We start from the raw sequence: 12,228 nt of genomic DNA on the forward strand, positions 1-12,228 counted from the left end.
CAAATACTAATATAATATAAATACTCATATAATATAAACACTCATATAATATATGATAAGAAGATATGACAATAATGTTTCCATTATTATCAAAATATGTATTTTCTTTAAATATAAAAGAGGATATAGACAGAAGACTATCGTAGTAACTGTAAAATGGTATAGTTTTTCTTTGATTGTAACACTGTTGAAGTGACTCAATAAAAACAACTGTCCAACAGAGATGACATCAGCAGATGTCTATGGACCTTTATCATTGTGTGTGTGTGTTTGTGTGTGTGTGTGTGTGTGTGTGTGTGTGTGTGTGTGTGTGTGTGTGTGTGTGTGTGTTTGTGTGTGTGATCTGGCTCAGGTAGTAATAATAGAACCTGTAACTTTTTGATCAGTAGACCCTGTTGATTACAGGTGTGTGTGTGTGTATGTGTGTGTGTTTCTGTGTATGTGTGTGAGTGGGAGACTGTAATGTCAGCTGCTATGTTTGACCTCTTGACCCCCTTCTCTCAGCTCTATCAACATAAATGGGTGAAAGGTCTCTTCCAATGGAATTTTCCCCAGTGTTCTAAACACTCAACGCAAACCAGATGTGTGTTCCCGGGCTGTTACCTTATCCCTCCCTCTCTCTCCCCCCTTTTCCCTTTTGTTCCCCTCTCCCCAAAGTGTTCTGTTTCCCAGTGTGCCTCCCTCATAACGGCTGAAACCAGGGTCTAGGCTGGAAGGATGGACTCTGTGCTGCTGCTGTCTCTGTGGGCTCTGGCTGGTTCTGTCTCTCTGCAGACTGCAGGTAAGCTCAGCTCAGACCTCCTCTATCTCTCTCTCACACACATTGTCTATGACACTATGTAACTGTATGTGATGCCTAGACAGAGCTTGTCCCACCTAGGCTGAGCTGGGCTTTGGCTTGGCCCTTGGATAGATGAGTAAATCAGTTGATTATTTCAGATCATTTAAAAATCGAGAGCTTGCATTTGTTTTTCAATGAGTGTACTGTATATTGAATATTTGTTCCTGTCTTTGTTGTATTGACATAGGCTGTGGTTTTGGTTGTGTGTTATGGTTGGGGCATGCTGATACACTCCTGACTACAAACTTATTGAATGCATTTGCAGTTTCTTTTGGTTGTATTTTGTACAAAGCATCCAAAACATACTAATCTCTCAGAGGTTAGCAGTCATTGGGGGGTATGATATTTACTGTATGCCTCTGTAACCTTCTCACTCATCCTTATTCACGAATAATTCACGATTTTTAGCAATCATGGTAGCATCCACATTAATGTAATAGTGTTCAGAAACCTATTCCATTCTTATTAACAATAAAAGTTACTCCAAAATGACACAATACATTATTTGGCATTCATTTCTATTATGCGCAACATAATCCAAAACACAACCAAAACAAATGCATCCAACTGTCAACGGGTGTATTAGAGGCGATGTCAGGTGCAGGAGAGTAGAGTGATGTAAACAGGCGCACCTTTATTTTAGTTCCAAAAACAAGAGCACTACATAAATCAAACGCGCTCAAAACACGGAACATAACAAAAGTAAAGCACGTAATAAAACACCACAATAACATGAAACAATTACACACAAAACATGATGGGAAACAGAGGGTTAATTACAAGTAGATTGGTTGGGGAAATGAAAACCAGGTGTGTATGGAACAAGACAAGACAAATGGACATATGAAAAATGGAGCGGCGATGGCTAGAAAGCCGGTGACGTCGTTCACCGAACGCCGCACGAACAAAAAGAGGAGCCGACTTTGGCGGAAGTCGTGACAATACCCCCCCTTGACGTCACCGACAATACCCCCCCTTGAAACTCCCGCAGCAGTTCAGGATCCAAAACATCTGCAACCGGAACCCAGCACCTCTCCTCCGGCCCGTACCCCTCCCACTACACGAGGTACTGAAGGCCCCCCACCCGACGCCTCGAATCCAGGATGGAACAAACAATGTACGCCAGGGAGCCAGACCCGGTCCCCCGATGCGAACACCGGGGTCTCACTGCGGTGACGGTTCACGCTGGCTTTCTGGCGACGTGCGGCTCGCTGGAGATGGACACGGGCGGCCTCCCATGTCTCCTCCACGCGCCTAAACCAGTCGTCCACCGCAGGAGTCTCGGTCTGACCCTGATGCCACGGTGCCAGAACCGGCTGGTACCCCAATACGCACTGAAAGGGGGAGAGGTTAGTGGAGGAGTGGCGAAGCGAGTTCTGTGCCATCTCGGCCTAGGGCACGAACGCTGCCCACTCCCCCGGCCGGTCCTGGCAATAGGACCGCAGAAACCTGCCCACATCCTGGTTGACTCTCTCTACCTGCCCGTTACTCTCGGGGTGAAAACCTGAGGTAAGGCTGATTGAGACCCCCAGACATTCCATAAACGCCTTCCAAACTCTCGACGTGAACTGGGGACCCCGATCCAACACTATATCCTCAGGCACCCCGTGGTGCCGGAAGACGTGTGTAAACAGGGCCTCCGCAGTCTGTAGGGCCGTAGGGAGACCAGGCAGAGGGAGGAGACGACAGGACTTAGAAAATCGATCCACAACGACCAGGATCGTGGTGTTTCCCTGTGAGGGAGGAAGATCTGTTAGGAAATCCACTGACAGATGTGACCAAGGTTGTTGTGGAACGGGTAAGGGATGTAACTTACCTCTGGGCAGGTGTCTCGGAGCTTTACACTGGGCACACACCGAGCAGGAGGAGACATAAACCCTCACGTCCTTAGCCAAAGTGGGCCACCAGTACTTTCCAGTCAGAAAGCGCACCGTCCGACCGATCCCCAGATGACCAGAGGAGGGAGACATGTGGGCCCAATAGATCAACTGGTCACGGACAGCAGACGGAACGTACAGACGCCCAACGGGACACTGGAGGGGAGCGGGCTGTGTACGCAAAGCCTGCTCAATGTCCGCATCCAGATCCCACACGACCGGCGCTACCAGGCAGGAGGCCAGGAGTATGGGAGTCTGATCCATTGGCCGCTCCTCTGTGTCATACAGCCGGGACAGTGCGTCTGCATTCTTATACTGGGAACCTGGTCTGTAGGATAGGGTAAACACAAAACGGGTAAAGAACATGGCCCACCTTGCCTGACGAGGATTCAGTCTCCTCGCTGCCAGGATGTACTCCAGGTTGCGGTGGTCAGTCCAGATGAGGAAAGGGTGTTTAGCCCCCTCAAGCCAATGTCTCCATGCTTTCAACGCCTTAACCACAGTCAACAACTCCCGGTCCCCCACATCATAGTTACGATCCGCTGGGCTGAGTTTCTTCGAGAAGAAAGCACAGGGGCGGAGTTTCGGTGGTATGCCCGAGCTAGCGCTGTGAGAGCACGGCTCCTATCCCAGCCTCGGACGTGTCCACCTCCACTATGAATGCCAAAGAGGGATCTGGATGGACCACCGCTGGAGCCGAAGTAAACAGATCTCTTAGCTGCCCAAAAACCCTGTCCGCCTCAGCCGACCACTGCAACCTTACAGGACCCCCCTTCAGCAGTGAGGTAATGGGCGCAGCAACCTGGCCAAAACCCTGGATAAATTTCCGGTAGTAATTGGCAAACCCTAAAAATCGCTGCACCTCCTTTACCGTGGTGGGAGTCTGCCAATTACGCACGGCTGCAATGCGGTCACTCTCCATCTCCACCCCTGATGTCGAAATGCATACCCTAGGAAGGAAACGGCCTGCTGAAAGAACGGGCATTTCTCAGCCTTGACATACAGGTCATGCGCCAACAGCCATCCAAGTACATTGCGCACCAAGGACACATGCTCGGCGCGTGTAGCTGAGTAAATCAGAATGTCATCAATATACACCACTATATCCTGCCCGTGCAGGTCCCCGAAAACCTCGTCTACACAGGATTGGAAGACTGATGGAGCATTCATCAACCCGTACGGCATGACGAGGTACTCATAATTCCCTGGGGTGGTACTGAACGCTGTCTTCCACTCGTCTCCCTCCCTGATACGCACCAGGTTATACGCACTCCTGAGATCCAGTTTCTGGGGTTTTCCCCATATTCCCAGCATAAGGCGCTCGTCGATTCAGGCGCAGCTGGGAATTTTATTGACAGAGCATTGGGGTGACGCCAGAGTGCCCTGCCTGTTGCCTCGACTCCCAGAGGAACCAACACGGCACCGACCGGCAGTGTGTTCTCTGCGGCCACAGATGGCGCACGTGATGGCTCCTCCTCCAATCTCCCTATGAGCAGCCCCTCCTAACTCCATGGGCACCGGAGCGGGGGTGCTGGACGATGGAACCGACAGAGCCCCCTCTGGACGTCCGCGAGTGACCAGCAGGTTATCTAACCGGATGGACAAATCCACCAGTTGGTCAAAGGAAATGGTGGCATCCCTACAGGCCAGCTCACGTCGGACGCCCTCTCGTAGGCTGCATCGATAGTGGTCGATGAGGGCCCTGTCGTTCCAGCCTGCTCCGGCGGCCAAGGTCCGGAACTCCAGGGCGAAGTCCTGGGCGCTCCTCGTCCCCTGCCTCAAATGGAAGAGCCTTTCCCCCGCCGCTCTGCCGCCAGGTGGATGGTCGAAGACGGCCCGGAAGCGACGGGTGAACTCCTCGAAGTGGTCTGGCGCCGTGTCTCCTTCTCTCCACACGGTGTTTGCTCACTCCAGCGCTCTTCCTGTGAGGCAGGAGACGAGGGCGGCCACTCTCTCCCCTCCCAAGGGAGCTGAGTGCACAGTGGCCAGGTAGAGGTCCAGTTGTAACAAGAATCCCTGGCACTGTGCTGCCGTTCCATCATACTCCCTGGGAAGGGAGAGACGCATCCCCCTGGAGCTGGATCCGTACGGGACGGGTAGAGGTAACCCCGGTTGTGCTGGTCGAGGCACTGGAGAGACTTCCTGTCTCTCCCAGCGGTCCATGGTCTGGACAACGCAATCCATCATGGCACCAAGATGATGTAACATGGCCGAATGTTCCTGGACGCGCTCCTCGACTCCTCTAACCGGGGTACCTGCTCCTGCTGACTTCCTTAGAGGTGTGTAATTCTGTCAACGGGTGTATTAGAGGCGATGTCAGGTGCAGGAGAGTAGAGTGATGTAAACAGGCACACTTTTATTTTAGTTCCAAAAACAAGAGCACTACATAAAACACGGAACATAACAAAAATAAAGCGCGTAATAAAACACCACAATAACATGAAACAATTACACACAGAACATGATGGGAAACAGAGGGTTAATTACAAGTAGATTGATTGGGGAAATGAAAACCAGGTGTGTATGGAACAAGACAAGACAAATGGATATATGAAAAATGGAGCGGCGATGGCTAGAAAGCCGGTAACGTCGATCGCCGAACGCCGCCCGAACGAGGAGAGGAGCCGTCTTCGGCGGAAGTCGTGACACCAACAAGTTTGTAGAGTCATAAGCTTGAAGTAGTCATTGCGTGCTAGGAATTTGAGACACAATACTAAACTAAATGTAACACACTGTAAGTGAATTTCCCCACTCATACAGGAGTAATAAAGGCCCAGTTCACCAATTTTGTATTTATTTTTTAATTTAGATTTTTCAGGGGGTGCTGCAGCACCCTCAGCACCCCTACTTGCGGCGGCTATGGTAGGGCAGTGTACTGCAGCTGTATGAGAGCCAATTTCTGTGTATGTGTGTTTGCACAGTTGTGTGTATGTAGTATGTGTGTGTCCCTGTGTCCACCTGTGTGTACAGTATATGAATATATGCCACTAATTGGTCACACATGTGCAGCTGTCAGCATGAGAGAACACGAGTTGTGGGACCCTTCTCTCTCCGTTCCAGATGTGCTGTACATTAAGGGCGTGTCTCTCTCTCTGTGTGTCTGTGTTTGTGTGTGTGTGCGTGCTGGGCTACAGTCCATGCTGTATTGCGGATATGTTTTAACATAAAACACATGGAAGCAAAATACAATGGATTCCTAGGAAGAGATGAAATCATAGAACTAGATGTCCAAATTGGAATCAGATTTAGGCCCCTATTCTATCAAACTATAACCAGGTTTACATTCTGCACAGCACTGTAACCTTTGCTTACCTGAGTACATGAATCCCTACAAATGTGCCAGAAGAAAATTGTCCTCTTTGAAAACTTGGGTACCAGGTTTGATAGAAAAAAGGCCCCATCTGATTCCAACTTCAACTTCAGTTCACATTTCAACTGCGATTTCATGTTCCGACCTCTTCATTCCACTCTCCTGGGCAAGGTCTCCATTCCAGGTCTGATTTGTCTGTCTACAGTGCCTCCAGAAAGTATTCATACCCACTTTTCTAGAAATGTTATCAAATTTATTGAAAATTAAACATCTAATTTACTTAAGCATTCACACCCCTGAGTCAATACGTTCAAATCACCTTATAGCTGTGGATCTTTCTGGGTAAGTCTCTAAGAGCTTTGCACACCTGGATTGTTCAATTAATTTTTATTTAACTAGGCAAGTCAGGTAAGAACAAATTCTTATTTACAATGACGGCCTACCCCGGCCAAACCTGGACAACGCCGCCCAATCACGGCCGGATGTGATGCAGCCTGTATTCAAAACAGGTACTGCGGTGACGCATCTTGCACTGAGATGTAGTGTCTTAGACCACTGCACCACCCGGGAGCCCAATATATTTGCACATAATTTTTTTTTTATTCTTCAAGCTCTGTTAAGTTGGTTGTTGATCATTGCTAAACAGCCATTTTCAATCCGATTTAAGTCAACATTCTAACTATGCCCCTCAGGGACATTCTATGTCATCTTGGTAAGAAACTCCAGTGTATATTTGGCCTTGTATTTTGGGTTATTGTCTTGGTGAAAGGTGAATTTGTCTCCTAGTGTCTGTTGGAAAGCAGACTGAAACACGTTTTCCTCTAGGATTTTTCCTGTGCTTAGCTTTATTCAGTTTCTTTTTATCCTAAACAACTCGCTAGTCCTTGCCAAAGACAAGTATACCCACAACAAGATGCAGCCACCACCATGCTTGAAAATATGAAGAGTGGTACTAAGTCATGTGTTGTGTTGGATTTGCCCCAAACAAAACGCTTTGTATTCAGGAAATAAAGTGAATTCCTTTGCCAATTGTTTTGCAGTTTTACTTTAGTGCCTTATTGCAAACAGGATGTATTTTGGGAATATTTTTTATTCTGTACATGTCACGTTTCAGGTAAGACCCAGATGCAGACAGTGTCGAAGTAACAAAAGTTTATTACTAGGACAGGGGCAGGCAAAATGACAGGTCAAGGGCAGGCAAAGGTCAGTAATCCAGATAGGGTGCAAAAGGCCCAGAACGGCAGGCAGTCTCAGGGTCAGAGCAGGCAGGAGTCAATAATCCAGTAAGGCGTGACAAGGTACAGAACGGTAGGCAGGCTCAGGGATAGGGCAGGCAGGAGTCAATAATCCAGTATGGTGTGACAAGTTACAGAACGGTAGGCAGGCTCAGGGTTAGGGCAGGTAGAATGGTCAAAACCGGGAAAAACTAGAAAACAGGAACTAGAACAGACAGGAGCAAGTGTAAAAATGCTGGTAGGTTTCACGAAACAAAACGAACTGGCAACAGACAAAGAACACAGGTATAAAAACACTTGGGGGGTGGAGACAAGCACAAAGACAGGTGAAACAGATCAGGGTGTGACAGTACAGGCTTGCTTCATTTCGCTCTGTCATTTAGGTTACTATTATGGAGTAACTACAATGTTGTTGATCCATCCACAGATTTCTCCTATCACAGCCATTTAACTCTGTAACTGTTTTAAAGTCACCATTGGCCTAATCGTGAAATCCCTGAGCGGTTTCCTTCCTCTCTGGCAACTGAGTTAGGAAGGACGCCTGTATCTTTATAGTGACTGGGTGTATTTGATACACCATCCAACTTGTAATTAATAACTTCACCATGCTCAAAGGGATATTCAGTGTCTGCTTTTATTTATTTTTACCCATATACCAATAGGTGCCCTTCTTTGTGAGGCATTGGAAAACCTCCCTGATCTTTTTTGTTGAATCTGTGTTTGAAATTCACTGCTCGACTGAGGGACCTTACAGATAATTGTATGTGTGGGGTACAGAGATGGAGTAGTCATTCAAAAATAATGATGTTAATAAACACTATTATTCCACACAGAGTTATTCCATGCAACTTATTATGTGACTTGTTAAGCAAATGTTTATTCCTGAAGTTATTTAGGCTTGCCGTAACAAAGGGGTTGAATACTTATTGACTCAAGACATTTCAGATTTACATTTTGTATTAATTTGTAACAATTTCTAAAAACATAATTCCACTTTGACATTATGGGGTATTGTGCGACAGAAAATCTCAAGTAATCAATTTTAAATTCAGGCTGTAACACAACAAAATGTGGAAAAAGTCAAGGGATGTGAATACTTTCTGAAGGCACTGTACATAATTCAACTGAGGGTCCACCGAGGTAATGCATGCTGTCTGCAAAAATATATAATATATACAGTTCCAGTCAAAAAATTGGACACACCTACTCATTCAAGAGTTTTTCTTTATTTTTACTATTTTCTACATTGTAGAATAATAGTGAAGACATCAAAACTATGAAATAACACATATGGAATCATGTAGTAGCCAAATAAGTGTTAAACAAATCCAAATATATTTTATATTTGAGATTCTTCAAAGTAGCCAACCTTTTCCTTGATGACAGCTTTGCACACTCTTGGCATTCTCTCAACCAGCTTCACCTGGAATGCTTTTCCAACTGAAGGAGTTCCCACATGAGCACTTGTTGACTGCTTTTCCTTCACTCTGCAGTCCAACTCATTCCAAACCATCTCAATTTGGTTGAGGTTGGGGGATTGTGGAGGCCAGGTCATCTGATGCAGCACTCCATCACTCTCCTTCTTGGTCAAATAGCCCTTACACAGCCTTGAGGTGTGTTGGGTCATTGTCCTGTTGAAAAACAAATGATGTCCTACTAAGCGCAAACCAGATGGGGTGGCGTATCGCTGCAGAAAGCAGTGGTAGTCATGCTGGTTAAGTGTGCTTTGAATTCTAAATAAATCACAGATAGTGTCACCAGCAAAGGACCCCCACACCATCACACCTCCTCCTCCATGCTTCACGGTGGGAAATACACATGCAGAGATCATCCGTTCACCTACCCTGCATCTCACAAAAGACATGACGTTTGGAACCAAAAATCTCATATTTGGACTCATCAGACCAAAGGACAGATTTCCACCGATCTAATGTCCATTGCTCGTGTTTCTTGGCCCAAGCAAGTCTCTTCTTCTTATTGGTGTCCTTTAGTAGAGGTTTCTTTGCAGCAATTTGACAATGAAGGCCTGAGTCATGTAGTCTCCTCTGAACAGTTGATGTTGAAATGTGTATATTGCTTGAACTCTGTGAAGCATGTATTTGGGCTGCAATTTCTGATGCTGGTAACTCTAATGAACTTATCCTCTGCAGCAGAGGTAACTCTGGGTCTTCCTTTCCTGTGGCGGTCCTCATGAGAGCCAATTTCATCATAGCGCTTGATGGTTTTTGCGACTGCACTTGAAGAAACTTTCAAAGTTCTTGACATTTTTCGTATTGACTGACCTTCATGTCTCAAAGTATTGATGGACTGTAATTTTTCTTTGCTTATTTGAGCTGTTCTTGCCATAATAAGGACTTGGTCTTTTACCAAATTGAGCTATCTTCTGTTTACCCCCCTACCTTGTCACAACACAACTGATTGGCTCAAACACATTAAGAAGGAAATAAATTCCATGAATTAACTTTTAACAAGGCTTAATTGAAATGTATTCCAGGTGACTACCTCATGAAGCTGGTTGAGAGAATGCCAAGAGCGTGTAAAGCTGTCATCAAGGCAAAGGGTGGCTACTTTGAAGAACATATATTTTGATTTGTTGAAAAAAAAAATGTACTACATGATTCCATATGTGTTATTTCATAGTTTTGAGGTCTTCACTATTATTCTACAATGTATAAAATAGTAAAAATTAAAAAAAAACCTGGAATGAGTAGGTGTCCAAACTTTTGACTGGTACTGTATATATGGTCTCTCAGTGTTTTTATGAATATTGCTAGCAACAACAGAATAAAGGAATTCTGAATTAAATATCAACAGTAGAAAATAGGAGAATATCTTCTATCTAATGATGCCAACTTTATTTCTCAACTTCTAAGATAGAGAAAATTACACTGATTGGAGCCAATTAAGAAAGTAAGCTTTCTTGACTTGTCTTGGACATACATTTTTCCCAACACAGGGCTAAACTTAGTTTAACCAGCTAAACAGCAGCTATTAGTGAAAATGTGTTTGGAGTGACCTTTCTAGCTAATAGGCTATGATAGAGTTTACACTTCCTCATCCAATTACAATGTGGGGAGGTCAACATAATGAAAAACAATCTATCAAGTATATTCATTTTAAAATGCTGATTACTTCTCCTTGCCATTTTCATTCACCTGATGATAAGACAAGACATGCAATTTATTTGGGGGGCTAACGTATGATGAGGGTCCCTGGGTGGCCGGTTTACCTGGGAGGGGGTCCCTGGGTGGACAGTTTACCTGGGAGGGGGTCCCTGGGTGGCCGGTTTACCTGGGAGGGGGTCCCTGGGTGGCCGGTTTACCTGGGAGGGGGTCCCTGGGTGGACGGTTTACCTGGGAGGGGGTCCCTGGGTGGATGGTTTACCTGGGAGGGGGTCACTGGGTGGCCGGTTTACCTGGGAGGGGGTCCCTGGGTGGACGGTTTACCTGGGAGGGGGTCCCTGGGTGGCCGGTTTACCTGGGAGGGGGTCCCTGGGTGGACGGTTTACCTGGGAGGGGGTCCCTGGGTGGATGGTTTGCCTGGGAGGGGGTCCCTGGGTGGACGGTTTACCTGGGAGGGGGTCACTGGGTGGATGGTTTACCTGGGAGGGGGTCCCTGGGTGGCCGGTTTACCTGGGAGGGGGTCACTGGGTGGATGGTTTACCTGGGAGGGGGTCCCTGGGTGGATGGTTTACCTGGGAGGGGGTCCCTGGGTGGCCGGTTTACCTGGGAGGGGGTCCCTGGGTGGATGGTTTACCTGGGAGGGGGTCCCTGGGTGGATGGTTTACCTGGGAGGGGGTCCCTGGGTGGCCGGTTTACCTGGGAGGGGGTCACTGGGTGGCCGGTTTACCTGGGAGGGGGTCCCTGGGCAAGAAAAGGTTGAAGACCCCTGACATAATATAATAATATATGCCATTTAGTAGACACTTTTATCCAAAGTGACCTACAGTCATGCAGACATAAAAAACGTTTTCTCATTTGGGTGGTCCCGGATATCAAACCCACCACGCTTATGTTGCAATCACCATGCTCTACCAACTGAGCTAGAGGGCACATCTCTCCACCTCTGTCTCTCTCCTAGTCCAGGCATCTGATGCGTGTCCAGAGAGGCTGCTGGGTAACGAGCGGAGAAGGACGTGTCCAAAACCCTGTACACAGGACAAGGACTGTGGCAACAAGCGCCAGTGTCTGTGTGATGGCCAGTGTGGCCTCAGCTGTGTGGCTCCAGGTACGTGTGTGTGTGTGTTCTTTGTTTGTCAGTTGGACCTCAGCTGTGTGGCTCCAGGTACGTGTTTGTGTTCTGGTTTGTCAGTTGGGCCTTAGCTGCGAGGGATAATTTTTTAAATCATTGCACATGTTCATGTGTGTTCCAAATGAGGAAATGAGGGCACTCGACATGGCTTTACATCATCACCAGTGATGCCCCATCTGGAAGTGCCTTTTCAGTTCATCTGCCCAGAAACACACTAAGCCCATTCTAAACTGTTCTTGATGATCTGATCTTTCCTCGTTAACCTCTCCACTCCTCCATCTCTTCCTCTCCTTCTTCCCCAGGTCGTACTTGTCCCTGGCCCCTGCCCTCAGGGTACAACTTTGTTGCTTCCCTCCTCTCTCCCACTCCCTCCTTCTCTGCCCTCCTCGAGGTGCGTTGTGACACAGGCTACATGTTGCCCAATGGCTTGGATGCAGCCATCCGTCGTTGCCAAGGCGACCGACAATGGAGCGGTGATGATCCCAACTGCACAGGTGGGTACAAGAACAGAGCAGAGAGGCAGAATGTTCTGGATGCAATTTAGATAACATTATCTCTGCTCATTAGAAGGACCCTGGAAATAGGGTAGGGGAAGGGAAGGGGGTACCAAGTCAGTTACATAACTGAATGAATTCAACCGAAATGTGTCTTCCGCATTTAACACAACCCCTCTGAATCAGAGAGGTGCGGGGGACTCCCTTACTTGACGTCCAT

At 47.1% G+C, this 12,228-nt stretch overlaps 1 protein-coding gene across 2 annotated transcripts in view; it reads left to right on the top strand.

Annotated features, from left to right (window-relative positions):
• Positions 1 to 566: 566 nt before the first annotated feature.
• The window catches only part of LOC120048743 (beta-2-glycoprotein 1-like), a 22,630-nt gene continuing 10,968 nt past the window's right edge, over positions 567 to 12,228 (top strand). Inside the window, exons 1-3 of one of the 2 annotated variants that reach the window (XM_038994930.1) lie at positions 567 to 781; positions 11,344 to 11,490; positions 11,817 to 12,008. In XM_038994930.1, the coding sequence (XP_038850858.1) occupies positions 718 to 781; positions 11,344 to 11,490; positions 11,817 to 12,008 (403 nt within the window). In that variant the 5' untranslated portion in view covers positions 567 to 717. Of the gene's footprint in view, positions 782 to 5,916; positions 6,213 to 11,343; positions 11,491 to 11,816; positions 12,009 to 12,228 lie in introns of those variants that run through there. The other variant, XM_038994929.1, reaches the window with a different exon arrangement.

Source organism: Salvelinus namaycush, chromosome 5 (assembly GCF_016432855.1).
Source record: "Salvelinus namaycush isolate Seneca chromosome 5, SaNama_1.0, whole genome shotgun sequence".
Taxonomy (NCBI): domain Eukaryota; kingdom Metazoa; phylum Chordata; class Actinopteri; order Salmoniformes; family Salmonidae; genus Salvelinus; species Salvelinus namaycush.